Below are 24,322 nucleotides of genomic sequence, written 5' to 3'. Positions count from 1 at the left end.
TAAAAACTTCTAAACTCTTTCCATGAAGCTAGCATTACCTTGATTCCAAAACCAGACAGAGAACACCCCACTAAAAAGGACAAGTATGGACTAACTTCCCTGATGAACATGCATGCGAAAATTCTCAACAAGGTACTAGCCAACTTGTTCCAACAATGCATTAAAATAATTATTCACCATGATCAAGTGGGATTCATTCCTGGGCTGCAGGGCTGGTTTGATATCTACAAATAAATCAATGTGATACATCACATTAATAAAAGAAAGGGCAAGAATCACATCATACTCTCAATAGATGTAGAGAAAGCATTTGACAAAATATAGCATTCTTTCTTGATAAAAACCCTCAAGAAAGTAGGGATAGAAGGATCATACCTCAAGATCATAACAGCCATATAGGAGAGACCCATTGCTAATATCATCCTCCATGGGGTAAAACTGAGAGCTTTCCCACTAAGGTCAGGAACATGACAAGGATGTCCACTTTCACCACTGGTATTCAACATAGTATTGGAAGTCCTAGACTCAGAAATCAGATAACAGAAAGGAATGAAAGCATCCAAATCAGCCAGGAGGAAGTCAAATTTTCACTCTTCACAGACCACATGATACTCTATATGGAAAACCCAAAAGATTCCACCAAAAAACTGCAAGGACTGATCCATGAATTCAGCAAAGTAATAGGATACAAAATCAATGCACAGAAATCAGTTGCATTTATATGCACCAAGAATGAAGCAACAGAAAGAGAAATCAAGGAATGGATCCCATTTACAATTGCACCAAAACCATAAAATACCTAGGAATAAACCTAACCAAAGAGGTGAAATTTTTATACGCTGAAAACTATAGAAAGCTTATGAAAGAAACTGAAGAAGACACAAAGAAATGAAAAAATATTCCATGCTCATGGATTGGAAGAACAAATATTGCTAAAACATCATTACTATACAAAGTGATCTACAAATTTATGCAATCCTTATCAAAATAACACCAGCATTCTTCACAGAGCTAGAACAAACAATCCTAAAACTTGTATGGAACCAGAGAAGACCCTGAATAGCCAAAGCAGTCCTGGAAAAGAAAAACAAAGCTGGAGGTATCACAGTCTCAGACTTTAGCCTGTATTACATAGCTGTAGTCATCAAGACAGTGTGGTACTGGCACAAAAACACTTAGATCGATGGAATAGAATAGAGAACCCAGAAATGAACCCACAAACGTATGGCCAACTAATCTTTAACAAAGCAGGAAAGAATATCCAATGGAATAAAGGCAGTCTCTTCAGCAAATGATGTTGAGAAAACTGGACAGTGACATGCAGAAGAATGAACCTGGACCATTTTCTTACATCGTACACAAAAATAAACTCAAAGTGGATGAAAGACCTAAATGTAAGATAGGAAGCCATCAAAATCCTCAAGGAGAAAGCAGGCAAAACCCTCTTGACCTTGGCCAAAGCAATTTCTTACTCAACACATCTCCGGGAGTAAGGGAATAAAAAGCAATAATTAACTATTATTGGGACCTCATCAAGATAAAAAGCTTCTGCACACTGATGGAAACAATCAGCAAAACTAAAAGGCAATGAACAGAATGGGAAAAGATATTTGCAAATGACATATCAAATAAAGGGTCAGTATCCAAAATCTATAAAGAACTTACCAAACTCAACACCCAAAAAACAAATAATCCAATGAAGAAATGGGCAAAAGATATGAATAGACACTTTTCAAAAGAAACATCCAAATGGCTAACAGACACATGAAAAAAATGCTGAACATCACTATCAGGGAAGTACAAATAAAAATTACAATGAGATACCACCTCACACCAGTCAGAATGGCTAACTTTAACAACCCAGGCAACAACATATGCTGGTGATGATGCAGAGAAAGGGGGACTCTTTTGCACTGCTGGTGGGAATGCAAGCTGGTGCAGCCACTCTGGAAGACAGTACAGAGGCTCCTCAAAAAATTAAAAGTAGAACTACCCAATGACCCAGCAATTGCACTACTAGGTATTTATACAAAGGTTACAGGGATGCTATTTCAAAGGGATGAATGCACCCCAATGTTTATAGCAGCACTACCAACAAAAACCAAAGTATGGAAAGAGCCCAGGTGTCCATCAACAGATGAATGGATAAAGAAGATGTGGTATATACATACAATGGAGTATTCCTCGGTAATCAAAAGGAATGAAATCTTGCCTTTTGCAACAATGTGGATGGAACTAGTGGGTATTACACTAAGCAAGATTTCTCAGAGAAAGACAAATGTCACATTGATTTCACTCATATGTGGAATTTAAAATACAAAACAGATGAACAAAGGGAAAGGGAAGCAAACATAATATAAAAACAAGGAGGGAGACAAAACAACAACAACAAAAAAGACTCATAAATAGAACAAACTGAGGGTTGTTGGAGGGGTTGTGTGTTGGGGGATCGCTAAACGGGCAAGGGCCACTGAGGAAGACACTTGTAGGCATGAGCACTGGGTGTTATATGTAGCAGATGAATCACTGGATTCTATTTCTGAAATCATTATTGTACTATATACTAACTAACTTGGATGTAAATTAAAAAATAAAAATAAATAATAAAAAAAATATTTAAAAAAATTAGGATCCAGGGACACCTGGCTGTCTCAGTTAGTAGAGCACGTGACTGTTGATCTCAGGGGTTGTGAGTTCGAGCTCCATGTTGGGGGTAGAGATTATTTAAGAAAATAAAAATAAAAATCAGGATCCAAATAAAACAAACAAACAAAAAAACCCAAAATATTTCATGAGGATATATTGTGTGCTTCTAACTATGAGAGTAAATTGATGACAAATATAAGCAAGTCCCTTTTTTTCAAGGAAATACGCAGAAATTACAGATAATAAATAAGGAAACTAATGAATAAAATATCTCACATAAAAATAAATACTATAAAAAAGGCGCCTGAGTGGCTCAGTAGGTTAAGCATCCAAGTCTTGATTTTGGCTCAGGTCATGATCTCATGGTTTGTTTGAGATTCTCTTTCCCTCTCTCTCTCTCTCTGTCCCTCTTACACTTGTGTTCTCTCTCAAAATAAATACTAAAACATGAAAAAATAAAATAAATACAATTAAGAATACAAAGTAAGATCATAAAATAGTAGAGACTATTGGTGGACAACTGGGCATTGTTCCTGGAGGTATGGACAGGAAAGCCCTCTCGGGAAAGTAACATTTAAGCAGAAATATTGACCAGAAACACTTGAAGGTCATTCTCACTGAAAAATACAGCATGATGAGGAAAGAGCAAAGTTGAGGTCTGTGATGAAAGTCAGTGCCAGATCACTCATGTAGTGCATTATAAGCCATAGCAAGACATTTGGATTTTAAGTGGCTAGTTATAGGTTTTAATTGACACAGGGAATTATTTGACCTGATTCAAGTTTTATAAGGATCTGTGTGGAGCATGACCTTAGGAGTATTCTGGGAGAAACATGATGACTTGGTCTAGGGATGTTAAAGTAAAAGTCAGAAAGGTTTGACATGGGATATATTTGGGGGGGGAAATACTGGCACAACTTACTGAAAGACTGGACTGGCAGGTAAAGGAAAGGAATGACTCATTTTCTAAAATAGGAACACTGAAGAACTTAAGTGGCCTTTCACACCACCTCCCCATTGGTGTGAATCAGTTTGCCTGTATTTAGTAAACTTACTGGGGAACTGACAAGGAAGCAGGAAATCACTGTTTCCATGGCTTTCCTACCCAATAATATTCAGTGCTCTTCATTATAGGAAAAAGTAACATCTATTTCTAAATAAAATGGCTGGACATTAAAGTCCTGCAAGAGATGAAATACATGGAATTCTGGGATACTTTTAAGTTTTAGGAAAATTGTATTTTCCCTATTACATGTTACCTGCCCAAATATTTCAGTGTATTCAAAATGCTGAATTATACATCACTATGATAAATAAACATATTTAATGATGTTAAAACCACCGTTTTCTTAATTTTTAAACATTTATAAATTGAAGAAGTGACTTTATTAATCCCTACTTTTACATTGTACATCATAATTGACATTTATTGATCAGTCTTTTCATATCATATATCCACCACAATCAAAAATACTAAAATAGTGCTACAAATATAATTTTAGATCTTTAAGGTTTACTCCAGGGAAATTTTCCTGCTCTCTGCAACCTGAAGTGATGACTTCCACTTGTGACTGGGTTGTTTGTTATTCATTTTTTAAATAAAATTTGTCACATCACCTTGCATTTTAAAGTGTAATAACTAAGACTATATTTAATGCATGTTATTATATTGTAGGCTGCCTTCAGGTAAGAACTAGGTAATAACCATCTGCCTCACCATTGGGAACACCATAAAAGGCATTTAGTAATAACTCAGTAAACATATTGAACAAATTAGTGAATGAATTCTAGAATTATTCAAACTGCAGCTATCTGAATTAATCAGCACATATTTACTTGGTTTATACAGATTTATACACAAGCATACATAGGCGCAAATATTTCAGAGTCGTACCTCCCAGAGTAGCAGACAGCAAGAAATGTGTCCCATATTTCTTGATAAGGTTTTCTGTGATTTGCTGCAGGGTAGGTCGGCGTCCCAAAAGTCTTATGTTGCGGAAGAATTCAGGAGCAAGAGGCAGAGGAGAGCCAAGGAAATTTCTCCTCTCGACTGCAAGGTTATTTACTTTCCAGCGGCCAAACTCCCTGAAAAGCAAATTTATTTTTATTCATAAATACACAATCTACCTGAATGTTTTCATTTGAAAAGTTCACTTGGTAGTTTAGCTGGGGTCACCACATTACAATGAGTCTCGCCTGTAATAATATGTCATGTGCTATGAGTAGGAGAAGCAACATTTATAATTTATGTAACTCGAGTGAATATTCTGAAAACCAAATCACATAAAGGAAAAATAAGTCACGTAAAAGAAACAGCTTTCCCTGATTCGTTTTTTCCCAAGGAAAGACATACTCATAAAAATGATTTCATTACGCATAGAATATGAATGTAGAGCCATTAAAAAACACTAAGGTAATATTTTATTATTTTTGAGGGAAATTGAAAAAAGAGAATGAATTTATTTTCATAACTCTAATGATTCCTTTCTTTATTCACTTTAGCATAGGACCCTGTAAAACACTTCGAGAATATTATGGCGCTGTGGAAGAATTTTAAAAGCATAACCAAAAGAGAAATATTTTTACAATAATTATTGTTTACAACCTATTTTGAAACCTAAATTCAACTTGATTAGCAATTTCTCTAGATGCAAATGACATTCAGGTGGATTCGGCCAAATTAGGGAAATGGAAAATATGGTTATAAATGATTTATACATTTAAACAAAGATTTATACATTTATATTGAGTTAAAATCAAACTAATAACACTTCAGAAAAGAACTATGGTGAACTGCATCTCCTGATAACTGTACAGAATTATTCTGAGTTGGTCTGATAAAAATCTCAAATACCTTCCACAGGAAAGAATTCCTTCAACCAGGCTTAATACTACTAGGCGTGTTGTTTAACTCAATTACTATTTGGCAAATAAAATATTAAGTAATATTGTATAAAGATGTCCTATATTTATTTATATTTTTCCCCACAAAATGCCTGTAGTGCACCAACAAACAGTGCATGATAAGGATACATCAGTAAAGCAACCAATACTGTCCATGTCCAAATGGAATTCACATTCTAGAGAAAGTTTGAAAAATAAATAAAACTGGGTCACTTGGGTAGCTCAGTTGGTTAAGGGTCCAACCCTTGATTTAGGCTCAGGTCATCATCTCATAATTTGTGAGTTCAAGCCCTACATTGGGTTCCTCACTGACAGCGTGGAGCCTGCCTGGGATTCTCTCTGTCTCCCTCTCTCTCCCCACCCCTGCTGCTCCTTCTCTAGCTCTCAAAATAAATAAATGTTAAATTAATTAATTAATTAATTAATTAAAAAAAGATATTAAATTAAATTTTAAACAGGTCAGAGGACTGTAAGTGCTGAGAGCTACCAGAGACAGCCTGCTGTGATGAGCCATCTGGCTGTGGACAGTGAGGCCCTATTTTATTTTAAGTGACCAGGATGGCAACTTTTGGAGAGGTGATATTTAATATTTAGGCAGTCTCTGAGGAGAGAAAAAAAAAAGGTTGCTAGAGGCGGGGAAGCGGGGAAGAGATTTACACAGAATAAAGAAGAGTAAATACTTGCAGAACAAAGAGGCATCTCTCTGACAGAGTCTCTAACTATGAATATTTTGCTTGTGTGACACACATTTGTCAGCCCAACAATCCACCCAGTCTTTTGGAGATTAATTAGAAGATAAGATTCACTAAGGAATCTAGGGAAGACTCGGCCTTAGAGTAAGTCAATTTAGTGTTTCTTTCCTTCAGAAACTCTTTCTGTCTCCTCTATAAATCAGCTGATCTAAACAGTTTTGTTCTACCAGTGGTTCTCAAATTTCAGCACCTAGTAGAGTCACATAGAAACTCTACCCCAGAATTTTCTGATCCATTAGGACTGAAGTGGGATCCAGAGTTTGCATTAACAAACAACACTAATGCCACTACATTGAAGAAAACTATTAGATAATTTAGTATATTGTCTCCAAAATTTTGTCAGTGTTCTGTTTTCAATAAATACAGGATTTTTAGTGACACTATGCTGGATTTATTAGTTCATGTTTCTTCAGAAGAGAGTAAGAATGTCTTTTTTTCCCAAAACCTGGGTTGATATTAACAATTTTATGTCTTTTCTTTTTATAAAAAATTACCTAAATTGTACCTGTGTATTATATATACACATATGTATATATAATATTATATACGTATCACATATAATATTATATATGTAACATATATAATCATATATATTATATAATATTATATACATGTATATACATATATAATAATCATATATATAATAATCATATATATTATATATGTATTATATACATGTATATACATATATGTATCATATATATAATCATATATGATACATATATAATATTATATATGATACATATATAATATAAGTGTATATTCAAAATGGTGAAGAAGAGCATTTAAAATAAAATATTTAAGTTTTGGGGCAACTGGTGGCTCAATCGGTTAAACATCTGACTCTTGATTTCAGCTCAGGTCATGATCTCAGGGTTCCTGAAATCAAGTCCCCATTGGGCTCTGCACTGATAGTGGGGACCCTGCTTGAGATTTTCTCTCTTCCTCTCTCTCTCTGCCCTCCCCACTCATTACCTCTCTCTCTCTCTCTCTCTCTCTCTAAATATATAAATAAATTTAAAAGAATTAAAAATAAAATATTTACATTTTAATATTTTGTGATATATCTCAAACTATATAATCATATAATACTTCTAAGAAGTAATTTATTAAACCAAGATGTAAATAATAGTTGTTCAGTTCCAAACTTCATAGACTTACCCTTGAGCATTTATTTTTTTTTTTTTACTTGCTGAAAAAACGTTATGATCTTGTCAAGAGAGTGACATGAACCTACAATTTTGGCATATCTTTTTCAATGGTTTAAAGTGATAAATTTATAAACTCATATGCATGCATTCATAGACTAATATGTGAGCTGCTAAGTGAATTAATTGGACTTTGAATAACCAAGAAGATTGATTCAATTGTGGTATTTTACATACCATATACACTCTTTTTAAATCATTGAGTATTTCGGGCTAGATGACTATGCGTAAATACATATTTGAAGAGCACAATTCTAGTCTTTCTTATCTTTAGCAGCTAATGAGTATTCAAATCAAATCCCATGATCTATTCTGACTTGATTTACTACTTTCTCCTGTTTCTTCCTATTAAATTTGACCCAAAAACCCCAAATAAAAAAAGCAAATAAATAAATAAATAAATAAATAATTAAATAAATAAAACATGAAAGATCTAAAACAAACATGTCATTTCCTAAATCAATTTCTAGCACCAAATAAAAAACAAGTATTAATTGTTCACTATTGTTATTATTACCAGAAATCTTGCTAGGCTTATAGATGAAAAACTGTTACCTTAAAGGCTCAAAGATTATATTATTAAGCAAGAGAAAATGGACATGAATATTCTAACATTTCAGATGGACAAAACACTTTGCCATCCCTTCTGATTATTCTGTCACACAACAACCAAAAGTAAAGGACAGACTCTTTGAAGGTATCACCCAATGAAGACTAATACTAACACAAATTAAACAACCCACTAACTAATTAAATTAATTAATTAAAAAAACATTATTGTTAGTAATTACAGCAAATTCTTATCTCAAGTGCTCCATCTAAAACTTTTTTCTACTTTTTCTTTTATATTTTATATACAGATGAAGTAATACATTATACTTTCATTATGTATATCCGAAAGTGTAATTGTGTGTGTGTGTAAAAAACACAAATACTGATTTGAGCTATGAGATCTCTCATTTCCACTCTCCATATTATCGGTTTGTATTGTAATGACACACGATCACTTTTACAATCTCTACAAATTTTTTGTGAAAACTCAGATGGAAAGTACTGAAATAATCCTGAGAAGTGCTGATAACAGCACTTTAAGTAAAAGAAGTTCTCTCTGGACAGTGAAGTACCACACTGTGAGTAGTGAACGCTAGATATGAATACAAATACTCAGTGTCTCTTCATCCTGGGCACAGGATAGGATTGCAGTTACTGGTGTCCTTTAAAATCAGTGTGGCCATGTGACTTGCTTTCACTGGCAAAGTGTGCCCTGTATGGTTATGTTGGCCCATCAGCCAGGGGCCCTAATGAACAATGATGATTCAAATCCCCATCCCCCAACCCCAGCCTTGCAGCTTGTTGGGATGAACAAGTGCATGAACTAAAAAGAAATTTTGTCATGAAAAGCTATCAAGATTATGGGGTTATTAGTTGGTTCGTTTTCTTGCTTTCTAATAATATAATCTAGTACATAATAAGTAATGCAGAGTGTTTTGACTTTGGGGTAACTTGAGAAGGCAATAAGGAAGTAATGGTTGTATATAAATTGGAAACTTATGGGTGCAGTTTTTTCATCCTGAAGATACAATTCACCTCAGTTGCAACTAGACTATGCATTCATTAAATTTTGGAAAAACAAAGCAATGGAATGCTGAATTGATAACGTGCTGTCGGGTATGATTTTCATAATGAGAACATTTTACCTAAAGGATCCAAGGATTCCATCCAGATTCATTATGTTTGTATTAAATAAGAACATTGTGGCATCTAAGTGAATGCTCCATTCTACCTGAAGCCTTCACAGTACATAAATATCTTCTCATCATAACCTTTGGAAGCCTTTAAATAAAAGAGGCACAATCATTAGAGTTTAATGTAACTCAGCCCTTTTAGAAGCAGCACTATTTTGTGGAACACACAAATGGGCTATAAACAGTTCAGCCAGAACATTACTTTGAAAATGCTTTTGTTGGCTCTAAGAAGCCTCTATTAGTTGATTAGAGTTGTATGTTTGCCTGCTAAAAAGTCTGACTTGCAGGCATCTATTATTATGTATGTCTATGTAATGTTTACTTTTCTACATTTATTATAATTTTATCTGTGCCCATCTCATGTGAAAAGGTTGGAAAACAAGAATGACATCAATGCATTCCATTTAAATAATGATTACATCATTGCCATATTGCCATTGACCTTTCTTATTAGTATTTAAATTCTATGTGAATACATTAAAGTACTCAGTGTATTTAAAATATATTAACTATCGTAATTTCCTTCAAATTACACATGTATATCCAGTTCCTGAAAAATATAGACTCTGTCACTGTTCAGTACCAAAGGAAGAGCAGCATTAAAAAAATTGACCAAATCAGATGATGCAGTTGCTGAAAAAATCCTTAACTGCTAATGTACACTAAATAAAGTTGTTTATGCCTTAAAAGTCTATCATTATATCACTTGTCACAATACTACATTTGTTGGCTTATAAGTTTAATTCCATCAATCTTAATTAAATTTGCATACACAACAGAATAGTAAAACAAAATATATTTCCCAAACACTAATATCCACCAAACAAATTCACCATAAGAATCGTAAATTGACTTGCTGATCTTCAGTAGCAATAACCTTATTACATCTGTAAAATCATACTGGTCTTTAAAAATGCCACTAACAATCAATACTAGTTCCTCATACTTTTATTATGTGTAACTGTTACATATAGAAAAGGTTATTTGGATGTTCTTTCCTTAAAGCTTTCACATCCCACAGATGACGTTGTTTTCCATTTGGCCAGTAAAAGGGAAATGTTCTAACAGCCCGGATGACTAGCTCTGAAGCTAGTGTTTTTAAAGCAGCTGAATGCTAAACAGTTGGCAGGACAGTGATTCCACTTTCTTTTGACCTCCTGCCCCTTGATATAAAACTTTAAAAAAAATTAACAGTAGTGGAGTTTTTTTTTTTTTTAATATTTATTTGTTTTTGACAGAGAGAGACAGAGCATATGCAGGGTAGGGGCAGAGAGAGAGGGAGACACAGAATTCAAAGCAGGCTCCAGGCTCTGAGCTGCGAGCTGTCAGCCCAGAGCCTGACACAGGGCTTAAACTCACAGACTGCAAGATCATGACCTGAGCCTAAGTCAGATGCTCAACTGACTGAGCCACCCAGGCATCCCAGTAGTGGAGTTTTTAAAGCTTGAGAGATACTTTTGGGTGAGGCTAGGAATTTGGTACAATGAATCTAGGCAAATAAAATACTGAAATAAAAAACCCTATGAAAAATAGGACTCATGTAAAATATGAACATGCAGAATTTTTGAGAAGCACCATTAAGGACTGTAGTATTTTGCAAGAACTGCCAACACATAGTAGATTAAAGAAGACAAATTACCATGACTGCAACAAAATATCGTCCCCAGTCCAGAAAGCAACAAGAATTGCAGCTGTAGCCTCTTTATATCATTGAATTACATAAAGTGGAGGTGGGGGTTACTGAGAATCCTTTAAAGAATGATTTGTGGCTAGTAATGTATATTTCTAATTATTAAAAAAATGTTAAATTTTCAGAGCTATGAAATGACTTAAAATTAATTTTACCTTACCTAGCTTAAGGTTACGTTCTGTAATTTAATAGATAAGGTTCTATCCAAATTTTAAGAGACACCACATAATTCAATTACTGTAGTCAATTTCATTATTCCAAAAGGAAACTTATTTAATAGAAATATAAGGGTACTACATGTTTGTGCCTACACAGATATATACATAATAGAGAAATTTGTTATTTACATCTAAATTAAGCCACTCCTTTGAAGAGATGTTAGCCAAAGTATTGATGTAAAATATATACACATATGCTGTCAATGAATGATCTCTAAGTTGAAGAGAAGGAATTAAGTAACAGGCAAAAGCTTTTCTTTCTAAATTTTGGAACTACAATTTAACTTCTGTTACAACTTAACAAAATTTTCCATCAATCACATTGATATAATACACTGATTTGGTAATTATTAAACAGTGTAGATAAGCCAAGAGAGAGATACAATTGAGCTAAAAAAAAATACTCTGAATCTCTCTGAAAAAAATAAACAAATATGAATGTCCCTTTTTTTATATTTATAATTCAAAGGGTATTTATGTTGGTTAATTAGTAAAAATATCTGCATTTCGCACAATAATTTGAGTACTTTAGGGAGACAATATTAGTTTTCAAAAAAAAAAATAGAAGTCAGAAAGCTAAAGTTTCAAGTCCCACCAGCATCAATTCAGTTCATAGAATTCAAAGCCCTGTGAATTTTGGCAAGTTCTTAAAACCTCACTGATGTCATTGCATTTAGGAACGTATGTCTAATACTACTAACTCTGTAGAGATTTAAAGAAGAAAATGTGTAACACTTTTTAAATTTTTTTTTAATTTTATCTAAAACCAAGTTAGTGAACATGTAGTGTAATAATGATTTCAGGAGTAGAATGTAGTCATTCATCACTTACATATAATACCCAATGCTCACGCCAACATGAACACCCATTTAGCCCATCCCCCTGTTCAACACACCTCCAGCAGCCCTCAGTTTGTTCTCTGTATTTATGAGTCTCTTATGATTTGCCTCCCTCTCTCTTTAAAATGGTGCAGGGGACACTGTTTATCTCTTAGCAAATTTTGGACATGTATGCTTGTGGAGTCGTGATTTTTTGTTCCAAGATGTTAATTCTTTAAATATATATAAACATTGGTCAAGGTAATAAGCCTTAGTAGAATTAAAGAGTAAAATTAACAAAATAATTTATAAATAAAACCATACTCCAAGTATCTACAAATTGTTCTTCTTTGTCCGGGAACAGACTAATAAGTTAAATGCTCAGGAAGAAGGTTATTGCCAAAAGAATAGCTATTTGCTAATGAAAATTAATCTGCTTGGTGATAATGTTTTTGAACATTTAAGTAATAACTTCATTAAAATTTCTCAATGGTCATCCTTTTCCTACCTTAAATATTGGAGCAAACACTCATAAATCATGATTTATGACAAGTAACTAACCAATTAAATATTTGAACTTGAAATAAACTATAAATTCATATGTTGCTTCATTTTCAGTAACTTAAGTTTAAAACATAAGATGAAGTGTTATTCTCTTTTAGAGTAATTACAATTTTTAGAGACAGTGAATACAAAGTTAATTTTGAATGAAATCTTTCCATATAAAAATTAGTTTTAAATAGTAACTCAATTTAATAGAATATTTATTTTTCTTTAAATAAGTTTTAAAATGTACTTTAAAAAACTCTTCTTATAATATTATGTTTTTCCCACATGATTAAGGGATATAAACTTGCTATTAATTTTATGTCTTTTGCATCAAAATGTGGAAGAGAGACCAGATATGATCTTTTATGAAAAACTTTCAGGAAAAAAAAAGTGTATACTCTTAAATTTACAAAGTATAAATGATTATTCCTCAAATTATAACCTTTCAGCCTGATTCAGGCTTGAGTTGTCAAAATATCATTTTACACACAAAAAGCTTGTGAAACATAAACTGGTAATGTCACCTTTCTCTAGACATTACCCTCAGAATTTATGGATTACAATGTGAAATTTAGTATTTAACAGGCACTTGCTCTTCCTGTCTTCTATGCTTGGAATTTATGTAAAATAAAGGTATTAAATATCACCCACTATATACAAACTTCAAAGACACCAACTACCAACTGTAGTCTTACCACACCAAGCCAGTCCCCAAATAATTGTTACATATACTCATAACTGAGTGTTCTTTTCCTTCCTAGTACTTAATAATTTGTGTGGTTGCTTGATTAGTATCTGCCTCTTCCATTATACAATAGGCTCAACACAGACATGTATTATGCTTTCTTTTTATGGCCATATGTCCTTTTTTTTTTTTGAGTTTATTGATTTATTTATTTTGAGAGGGACAGACAGCATGTGTGGGGGAGGGGCAGAGAGAGAGGGAGAGAGAGAGAAAATCCCAAGCAAACTCCGAGATGCCAGTGCAGAGCCCAACGTGGGGCTCAAACTCACGAAACTGGGAAATCATGACCTGAGCTGAAGTGGATGCTTAACCACTGACTCACGCAGGTGACGCACACATTCACCTTTTTGCATGTGCATGTCTAGTTATTCCAGCACCATCTGTTGGAAAGACTATTTTTTGCTTTATTGTATTGTATTGCCTTTGCTTCTTTGTCTCTGCTTGGGTTTCAACATCCCTAGACCAGCCTCTTCTCTACAACTTTCAAAGTCTTCTTAGGTTTGTTTTATATGTAATATATATATATATATACATACATATATATATATATGTAATAACTTAGTAGGAGAAATCAAGAAAGCTACATTTAATTTATTTCCTTGGAAGGACAAGTTGCTCTAACCATGCTAATATTTTAAAATTACTTTCAATTACTTAATAATGGATAGCAAATATGTAATTGCATTTGGAAGTGCAAAACACTGCTAAGAGGTTAGTAATCCCACTAAATTATTAGAAGGAGTTACTAAAGTTAATACAGGTGACTTGAAAAACGTTGAGTCAAAAATCCTTTCTACCAATTTCATATATCTTTCTGAAGATATGTAGAAAAAATAAAGAGAAAATTATATATGACATTGAAAATTCTTTTAGAGCTTTTGGAAAGTATAAAAGAGGTTGGTGAAGAAATAAAGTCAGGTGGAGAAACCATCCTTTTGTAATTACATAGGAAATTTAATTTAGTGAAAGTATAATTAGAGTAATCTTGAAGGAGATTTCTGTGTTCATTTAAGGGTAGGATTTTTGTAAGTATTTATTGAAAGGCCATGTGACTATAGAAAATGCTATTTGTCCAGATTAAAAATGGAGCACAAAACCAAGCACTTTCCAATAAAATCTGTATTTAATTACATATAATATAGGTATAGATATATTGATATTGAACTCCATCTTTCTCCATTACACTTAGAGAAATGATTTGTAAATCTATACATTTTCCTGTAAATATATTTCTGTATTGAAAGTGTTTTTGGTGATATACGTGTATAAGCAGAAGTGTTTTTTTTTTTTTTTTTATGGTGAGAAGTTGTGGCAGAGATTGTCAAACTTGCTTTATAAAAGAAACAAATATCACATTGTAAGTTTAAAAAATGAAGTCTGTGACAAAAACACAAACCGAAACCAATTACAACAGCAACATCAAAATTTTGTATATATTATGACATGGCTTAGTTACTTACTCCTCACATTTTAACTATTCTTCATGTGTCTCATAGATTAGACTTGCTCCTGTTGGTTGCTCAGGCCATAAATATGAAAAATAGGCAAGAATCACAGGGCCATAGTGTGATTCTTAAGAATATTTTTTAATAGTTATATGTTGTGTGTCTTCAAATATAACACAAATATTTTCTAAGAATGCAGAGGATATTTAGCTCCTATCTGCTGAATATTATTGTGCTTAATAAAACACAAAATTAATGATGACCATAAAATATATTTGAATGTATAGACTTAGAACAGTGTTCTTTACTGAATCAACTTGAAATACCTACAAATTTAAATTTTAACTTTTAAAATTAATAAATTAAAAACACTTAAAATCAAAATGGTGTGGGAAAATTCTGAGGCCTTATTGTTTCGTGGAGGCCATAATGATAACTATTAATTAGATAACATTTTAATTTTCCAAGTTTGAGCATTAGCAGCAAATGGAAATCATATTTTTGTTAAATTTAATAGGAAGATCATGGCAAGGAGATCCCCAAAGAATAATTAAAAATAAATCTTGTAGAAACATTAACATTTTGGTGTCTCTGTAAACATAAGTTAAGTGGTATAATGATCATTCTGATGATAATTTAACTACAATATTTAAAGGAAAGAAATATTTCAGATGGGATTAGGGTAGCTGTTAAGTTGAAGGTGACCATGCTTTTTATAAAGCTGATACATTCTAATTAGAAGGCTACAACTGAGTAACACAGATAAAATAGTCAATAAATGTTGAGAAGGGAGAGATAAGAAAATATAAGGTAAGTGTCATGAAATCAGGCTACAATGTTATGGAATTGCTATACTGATGACACTGAAACAAAATGAGCTTTTACGACCCAAAGTCAGCCATTTATTTCATTTATTCGGGTTAGACTAAGATGGCAATTAAGCAAGTATTCTAGCAAGTGTTCTTTACTCATTCTGGTTTGAGCTTGAATAACTATTTTATAAATTAGGTATCAGGACTTTTCTGAAAGAACTCGGTCAATTAAAAGTTAGTAAAGCCAGAAGTCCAGATGGCACTGAATCCACGCAACTAAAATTAACTACCCTGGATTTGGCTCATTCTCATTATTCAATTATTCATGTGATATACATGAAAATCTGGCAAATTGGAAAATTGCCGGTAATTTGCCCCGTCAATGGAAGATGACTCATTTCTCCTAATTACAGACGTAGACACAATAAGTATCTTCTCTTTTCCCTTAGGTATTTTAAAAGGGACTGACTCTATAAAAAATTATCAATCAAAAGAAAATCACGGGTAATTTATTTTTCTCCACAAGTTAGTAACTCAAGTAACCATTCATAACAAAAGTTACAAGCAGTCATCTTATAGAGAAGTAACAGTCTGTATTAAATAAACTTCTAAATAAACTTAAAAATATTTATCAAATAAAGTTCTAAAAATAAAAACTTGCAAAGAAGAATTATATACTCATATGTTTCTGCACTAAATTGTTTTATGCCCTTGAATACATTACTTATCACTTAGATTTTTAATTTTTTACACTACAAAATTAAGTGCATGGGCTTTCAAAATTCAAGTGTCTTTTTTCTAGATTTCTGATTTCCCACTTGAAATGTATGTAATTATGTAGAGGAAAATGTTCATACTTAAACTTCTCAAGATTAAGCATATCTCTAAACAGCTAGTATGTGATTCACATTATTTTACATTGACCTACATTAATTCTTCTATATCTATACCTATGCCATTATATCATATGTATATACTTTAGTGACAAAATGTTGCTCCTTTGCTTGTTTCTTTTTCTTTGCTTTTTTTTCTTTTTTGGCAATAATCTACTGATAATATGTGAAAGCAAAAATAACTACAATCAACCATAACTTGTTTATCTATTTCCTCTCTGAAGAATCACAATCACCCTGTAAGGCATGTATAATTATTTTCACTACTTTATAAATGATGGAAATAAGGCAAAGTCAAGTTGAAGCACTTGTCCTATCTGAAACAGTTTATAAACCAGCATTACCCAGTAGAGATATTTTGTGAGCCACAAATGGTATTGATGGCATCTGAGCAGGAGGCTGACATAATCATTGAGAAGTGAAAAGAAGGCTGAGGTGTTGGGGCTGGAAGGGAGTATCTGAATTTACATAAGCCATTCTGGAGGCCACTGGAACACTCTGGTTCTGAGAAAAGCCCAGTCAACAATCAGAATGACAAGAATGAAAAGAAAATAAGGAATTTGATAAAAAACAAAAAGATACGATTTTGGCACTTATTAGTAATATTAACATAGTGAAAAACAATATTACCTCTTAAAGGTAATAAAATTCTTTTTGGATTAAAGCCACAGATGGGAAGGGGGCAACTGGGAGGCTTGGTCAGTTAAGTGACCGACTCTTGACTTCAGTTCAGATCTTGATCAGGTTATGATCTCACTATTCCTGAAATCAAGCCCCACATTGGGCTATGCAACAGCATGGATTGGGATTCTCTCCTTTTCTCTCTGCCCCTGCCCCACTTGTGTGCATGCTCTCTCTCTCTGTCTCTCTCAAAATAAATAAATAAATTAACATTAAAAACAAAAAGGCAAAGTTGAGGATGGAGGAAGGTATATTTTTTTAGAAAAAATGGTCATGACCTTGGTCTAATGGAACAAGTTTGCAGCACAGCAAATTGGTGAATTGTTTTTATTTTTTGTGCTAGAGCTCACTTATTTTGGCACAGATAATCAACATTCATAGTACGACAGTTACGGTTATAGGTAGACACAAGAATGAGACAAAGGAACCAGGTCAGGATAAATGGTTTTTCTAAATGTTGCATTTCAAAGGCAGATGGGGTAATTCCTATGCATAAAATTTATTAAAAAAATTTAGGCTATTTAAATAGCAGATAATATTATAAAATAATATATTACCTTTATATTTATGATTGTTCAAATTTTATAAGCTTGCTTAAGAGTAAAAATTACAGTTGACAGTACTAATTTCCTAAACCATAAATCATTTTCATAGAAATTGTATGGTATTGAGGAGCATGGATTCTTTGAATCCTAGAGTGTCTATTGAGTACAGATCACTCTGTGTTTTATATAGCACATTTTTTCATTTTACAGACTTGGAAACCAATCCCTGATTAAGCTAGGTTAAATGACATTTTGAGGTTGCTAAACTCAAAGAGTAATAGTTAAGAATAAGAATTAATAATTAAAACCTAATTTTGTATTAAAAGTTTTAGTTTCTTATTTGTTTAGTCACACTTTGACGAACTGAACTTTCTATTAAAAGCATCTTATAGGAGTGCTGATTCATAGGGGCACATGTACCCCAAAGTTTATAGCAGTGCTTTCAACAATAGCCAAATTATGGAAAGAGCCTAAATGTCCATCAACTGATGAATGGATAAAGAAGATGTGGTTTATATATACAATGGAAAACTACTTGGCGATGAGAAAGAATGAAATCATGCCATTAGTAGCAACTTGGCTGGAATTGGAGGATATTATGCTAAGTGAAATAAGTCAGTCAGAGAAAGACAGATATCATATGTTTTCACTCATATGTGGAACTTGAGAAACTTAACAGAAGACCATAGGGGAAGGGAAGGGGAAAAATAGTTACAAACAGAGAGGGAGGGAAGCAAATCATAAGAGACTCTTAAATGAAGAGAACACACTGAGGGTTTATGGGGGACGCAGGGGAGAGGGGATAATGGGTGATGGGTATTGAGGAGGGCACTTGTTGGGATGAGTACTGGCTGCTGTATGTAAGTGATGAATCACAGGAATCTACCCCCAAAACCAAGAACGTATTGTACACACTGTATGTTTGCCAATTTGGCAATAAATTACATTAAAAAAGTAAAAAATAAATAAAAACATCTTTAAATAGTCCCTAAAAGTGAGAATAATACTATTAGTAAAATCTGGGAGGAGAAATATGAGTTATTTCAAAGAAAATGTTTTTCAGATAGTATAAATTTTACTCATCAATAATGCTAAGCATAGCTCACTCCTAAAGATGAAAAAAAAAAAAAAACCTCTCAGTATTTGGAAATAGCTTCCCTCCTTCTCCTTGCATCTGTGCTTTGAAATAGTAACAAGAAGAAAATTAAAAATAATGAAGAAAGTTTCCATTTGTGGTAGGAGGGTAGATTGTCTCTAACTTGAATATAATTAAATATGCTAGATTAAAATATTTTAAAATGTGTTGAACTAGCAAGAAAAATATGATCGTTCAAGAGCAAAAATCTGAAAAAGCAAAAACATAGGAATGTATGAAAACAGAAATAAGGAAGTATTTAGAACTTGACAATGCTGTGCATTAGCAACTGTTAGATACAGTTAAGTAGTTATAAGGATGAAAATTATCTCAAATTCTTACATTGGAAATTCAAAAAAGAATGAAAATTAGATATACACTTGTAAGCAAAATAAGTAAGTAAATAATTAACAAATCAAAAGCAAGAAAGAGGAAAGGGGACAAAATAGAGAAGAAAGCAATAACATAGAAAAATACAATCAATAATGACAACAATCAGTTCTTTGACATAGGCAACAAATGTAAAAATAGCTAAACTGAACTACACCAAAATGCAAGATTTTGTCTGTCAAAGGACACGATCATCAGAGTGAAAAAACAATTTATAAAATGGGAGACAATCATGTATCTAATAAGTAGTTAATATCCAGCATAATAAAGAACTCCCGTAGATCAACATTAAAATGGGCAAGGGAATTGAACAGACATTCATCCTTGGAAGGTATACAAATGGCCAACAAACATATAAAAAGGTATCTATCATCACTAATAAAGTCAAAACTACAATGAAATATCATCTCATCTCCATGGTGATGCCACAAGGTGGTGGCTTCTCAGAAAATTGAAACTAGAATTACAACCTGATACAGCAATTCTACTTTTGGGTATGCACACAAAAGAATTAAAAGCACGATCTGAAAGAAACACACGTACACTCAGGTTTACAGCAACATTAGTCACAATAGCGAAAAGGTGGAACTAACCCAACTGCCCATAGACAGATGACTGGAAAGCAAAATGTGGCATAAACATACAATGGAACATTAATTAGCCTTAAAATGGAAGGAAATTCTAAAACATGCTACAACATGAATAAATGTTGACATTATGCGAGGTGCAATAAGCCAGTCATACACACACACACACACACACACACACACACACACACACTATCAGTCTTATTTGAGATCCCTAAAGTAGTGAAATTCATAGAGATAGAAAACAAAATGGTATTTCCTAGGGGCTGAGGAGAGGGGGCAATGGAAAGCTATTGTTTAATGCATACAAAGTTTCAGTTTTACAAGGTGATGGCTGATGGAGATGGATGGTGGTGATGGGTACACAAAAATACGAATGTATTTAATTTAATACCACTGAACTGTACATTTAAAAAAGGTCAAGAAGGTAAATTTTATGTTATGTATATTTTACAACTATTTTATGTATTTTTAATTTTATTTTTTAAAGGTTTGTTTATTTTGAGAAAGAGAAGACAAATGGGGAAGGGCAGAGAGAGAAAGGTGGACAGAAGATAGGAAGCGGGCTCTGTGCTGATAGCAGTGAGCTCCATGAGGGGCTCAAACTCAGGAGCCCTGAGATCATGACCTGAGATAAAATTTAATGCTCAACCGACTGAGCTACCCAGGTTCCCCTACAACTATTTTAAAAAATCATTTTTTTAAAATATGGTCCAGATGCATATCTTCAGAGAAGTGTTATCAATTTTTCTTAGAGTAACAACAAAAAATAATTTGGGAAGAACATTTCAAATGACTGGTATGGCTGGTATTAAACTCACTGTTTAAGGTTTTTATTGTACAAATCTTATTCTAATAGGATAATATAAATGGGGTAAGACAATTTTGTGGCTTAAAATGAGATCTTGTTGCTAATGAATCATTTGAAGGATATCTATGTTCATTTTCCAGTTTTTAAATAATTCTTAGATTACTTCTTTTTTTTAACTTTATTCATTTTTAAGAGACAGGGAGAGAGAGGGCTGAAGCAGGCTCCAGGCTCTGACATGTCAGTGCAGACCTTGATGTGGGGCTCGAACCTATGAACCATAAGATCATGACCTGAGCCAAAATCAGACACTTAACTGACTGAGCCACCCCAGCTCCCATTAGATTACTTCTATACAAGTAACAGGATTTTTTATTCTCTTTATAATCTGTTAACCTGAAAATACGACTGTTAGTTAATCCTACTTATGTATATAAAATTTAAATCTCAAAACAAATATTTAGAATGAAAATGAGATACACATTCTAAATTAATCTAATGCATTTTATTTTAATGTTCTAGTGTAGTGATTGTGAAACTTTACCCAGTTTTATGGAAGTCCTTCCAGGGTTTGCAGCTAGAAAGACATTGAGTACTCAATGGAACCAATCTCTAGTTGTCTGTATATTCCCCCTTATTTGTTGCTTTTGTTTTTAGTATATTGGGACAGGGACTCACCTTTTTTGTTTGTTTCTTTTTTAAGAAAACTGCTGTTCTGACTGAACTGGTTCCCTATTTAAATTAACACCGAGAAAAAGTCCATAATGAAAAAGGTTATAAGGAAGAGGATGATATAATGAATGCAAAGCATTTGCAGTTGGTTGTACAGGAAATTTTTTATTGTCTTTTGACTTTTGGAGCACTGACAAAAACTCCAATAGTTCATATTCATGTTTATAAAGCATACAGGCTGAGAACATTAATTTGTGATCAAGATAGTAATTCAAGGGCTAGTCAACCAAAATGAATTTAAAACACATTATGTGTTTTCAGTGCTAATATATTTTTATATGACTAAAAATACTTATAATATCATTCTGACATGCTTTATCAACCAAAATTCCTTTTTGGAAGAAACATGATAGCATATGTAAACTGCCTAGCACAGAGCCTGGCATTTAATTATATACTAATGAGCTCCTCTAAATGCCGAAATTATCTGTTACAGACAATTTAAAGCAATATCATAAAGCTTGTTCAATGTAATCATTACAACTTTCTCCCTTTGTTACTGTTTCTTCAGCCTTCTTTCCATCCCAAGCCTCCTTAACTCATTAATTGTATAATCATAGAACAACCTTCTGTGAAAATATATAAAGCCTCTACCTTCTCCCCCAAGATTCCTCATTGCTCATCTTCTCTCAAAATTAACATTACTTACCCTATACTTTTCCCTCTCCAGTCATTCAAAATACACAACGTGAGAATACATTAAATTAATAGATTAACTTATTTGCACTACCAAATGGCAATTTAAGTTTGAACACAAACAACATAATTGAAGTCAATAAACACTAAATAAATGCTGGCTAATGTATATTAATTCCTTAACCTTGGTGGAGTATTCCATATTCTATAGCAGAGATAGGGAACTTGCCATTCTTCATTTCCCTTACATCTTTTTATTCACCTAGTAAATGTTTTCAAGGCCAGAGCCTGATCTAAAACCTTATATCTTTACTTCAAAACCCAAACTTTTTTTTAAGTATATATTTCCTTTAATACATTTGCATTCACAACATGGCATAGAAGTTGGTCATACAACCTTAGCTTTTGGTGACAGATTTTTACTTCTAGCATAGGGTTTCCATTTTATACAAGCAAATAAGAAAATATCATTTTGAATGGGTTGATTATTACCTCAACCAGAGCTAGAGGCATCAGATAATAGCATCTGTACCAGCAATGTAGTATCTTTTAAAATCACCTCTACTTATTTGAATGTAGTATTTTCTGAAAGATTCCACACATTCTAATATTTACCCATGGACACAACCAGGCATTTCCTTTTATGCTGTACTTTCTTTCTTCTTGGTTCTAGGCTGGAAACAGAATCCTAGTGAGTTTCCACAAACTAAAATCAGTGAGTGCCAAGTCTCACATATCATGAATCTTTTTGGTTTGTAAAGGTGGGGCATTTATTTTAATCTTGATTATTAGGGAAAGCTTCATGGAAGATACAGCATTTAAACTTTGTCTTGAAAAGTGACAAGAATTTTCATATGTGAGAAATGTGTGAAAAGCATTCAAGGCTAAGAGAAAGCCCTGAGAACAGACTTGTGTAGATGAAAGTGCAATGAATGTTGATGGAGCAGAGAGTAATCCTAGATGACAAAGATCACTGCTAGGAGGTACGTAATTAAATTGGAAAACAAACAAACAAACAAGCAATTGTGTCAGGAAAGTGTAATGATTAAGAGTTTGAGGTTTGGAACCAAAAAGAATAGGAATGAAATAAAAATAATAGTGATTTGTTTGAGGATTCAAAGAGTAATGGTAATAATAAGATCATCACAGATCTAGAAAATGGTATTAACAAAATGCTACAATTAATTTCACTCTTATTCTGAATAGATAAAATAAACACTGCTATACCGTGTAAGAAGTTTAAATCATACAGTTACAAAAAAAGGAAAGGAAACAAAAACCTACCTTGTGTGAAAAAGAAATTGATTTGATCTATTAGGCAAAATAGAATTAGAAAAAGCTGGTGACACAGAATACATAGGTAAAGAACTAGAAGAAGAGCTAGAGATATAGAGATGATGGAACTAAAGACATGGAAGAAAAACAAAAGAAATGTAAAGTCTACTTCCACAGATCCAAACGAGTTTATAAAGATTGAACACAGCAAAACATAAAAATGGTGCCAGTGGATTGAAAGCTCATACGCCTTGAGGCGTGTTCATCATATTTCTTGATATGTACAGAGCATGTGGTCTCATAACTGGACAGAATGTTTAAAATCAAGATTGCCCAGAAAAATCAAGGATATATGTCAAGTACGTCTAAGGCCACTTCATAGATGAAAACACTTACTAATGAAAACATTTTTGCGTTTAAGGTATTCACCACATTTGAAGTGGTGCCAATACTTAATAGACAATTATCTTTTATAAATTGGGTTATTGCAAATTTGAATACAATAGTCCACAAAATTCCTACATAGTTGAAAATGAGCTATAATATAGAGATAGTGTGAAAGGAAACATATATGTATTTCAAAGAGCTAAAATAAGTCTTGAAATGGCATAAAAACAAACATGAAAATAAGTCAAAATATAGAATTTGTAGTAATACATTTATATGTTCTCCACAGGTATTTGGGAAAACAAATGTTTCTCAGTGATATCCCAAATGCATCTAATCCACCATAGAGTCTTGAATAGAGCAGCCTTTCCTAGGTGTTCAAAATAACTTCGCTGTGGATCCAGTTATAAGTTGCCATTACGTCTCCAAATAGGAAATGAAAAGGACTTAAGGTGTTTTTAATATGCTCAGCCTTTCTTCTGCAAAGATTTTTCCAGAAGTAACTGAGAGCTTTCAAATGTGAGAGGTACAAAGGTTTTGAAAAGTAGAGCGAGATAAAATTTCTTAAATTAAAACTCTGAAATACTGATCTCAAATCTTAAATTAAATCTCATTTTGTATCGTCAGATAACAAAAGATAGCTAAGGATATGGGTGATATTTTGCGGGAAATGTCATAGTGTATGTGAAGGATTATTTCTTTATAGTCTCTAACATTTAAT

General features: G+C 32.9%; 1 protein-coding gene across 3 annotated transcripts in view; it reads right to left on the bottom strand.

The window, feature by feature from the left end:
• BRINP3 (BMP/retinoic acid inducible neural specific 3) overlaps positions 1–24,322 on the bottom strand; it is a 410,843-nt gene that overhangs the window by 208,470 nt on the left and 178,051 nt on the right. For all 3 annotated transcript variants that reach the window (XM_019822169.2, XM_019822171.3, XM_019822170.2), the window contains exon 3: positions 4,541–4,731. In XM_019822169.2, the coding sequence (XP_019677728.1) occupies positions 4,541–4,731 (191 nt within the window). The remainder of the gene's footprint in view (positions 1–4,540; positions 4,732–24,322) is intronic.

Source organism: Felis catus, chromosome F1 (assembly GCF_018350175.1).
Source record: "Felis catus isolate Fca126 chromosome F1, F.catus_Fca126_mat1.0, whole genome shotgun sequence".
Taxonomy (NCBI): Eukaryota; Metazoa; Chordata; class Mammalia; order Carnivora; family Felidae; genus Felis; species Felis catus.
This window is presented reverse-complemented; position numbering and strand designations above follow the sequence as displayed.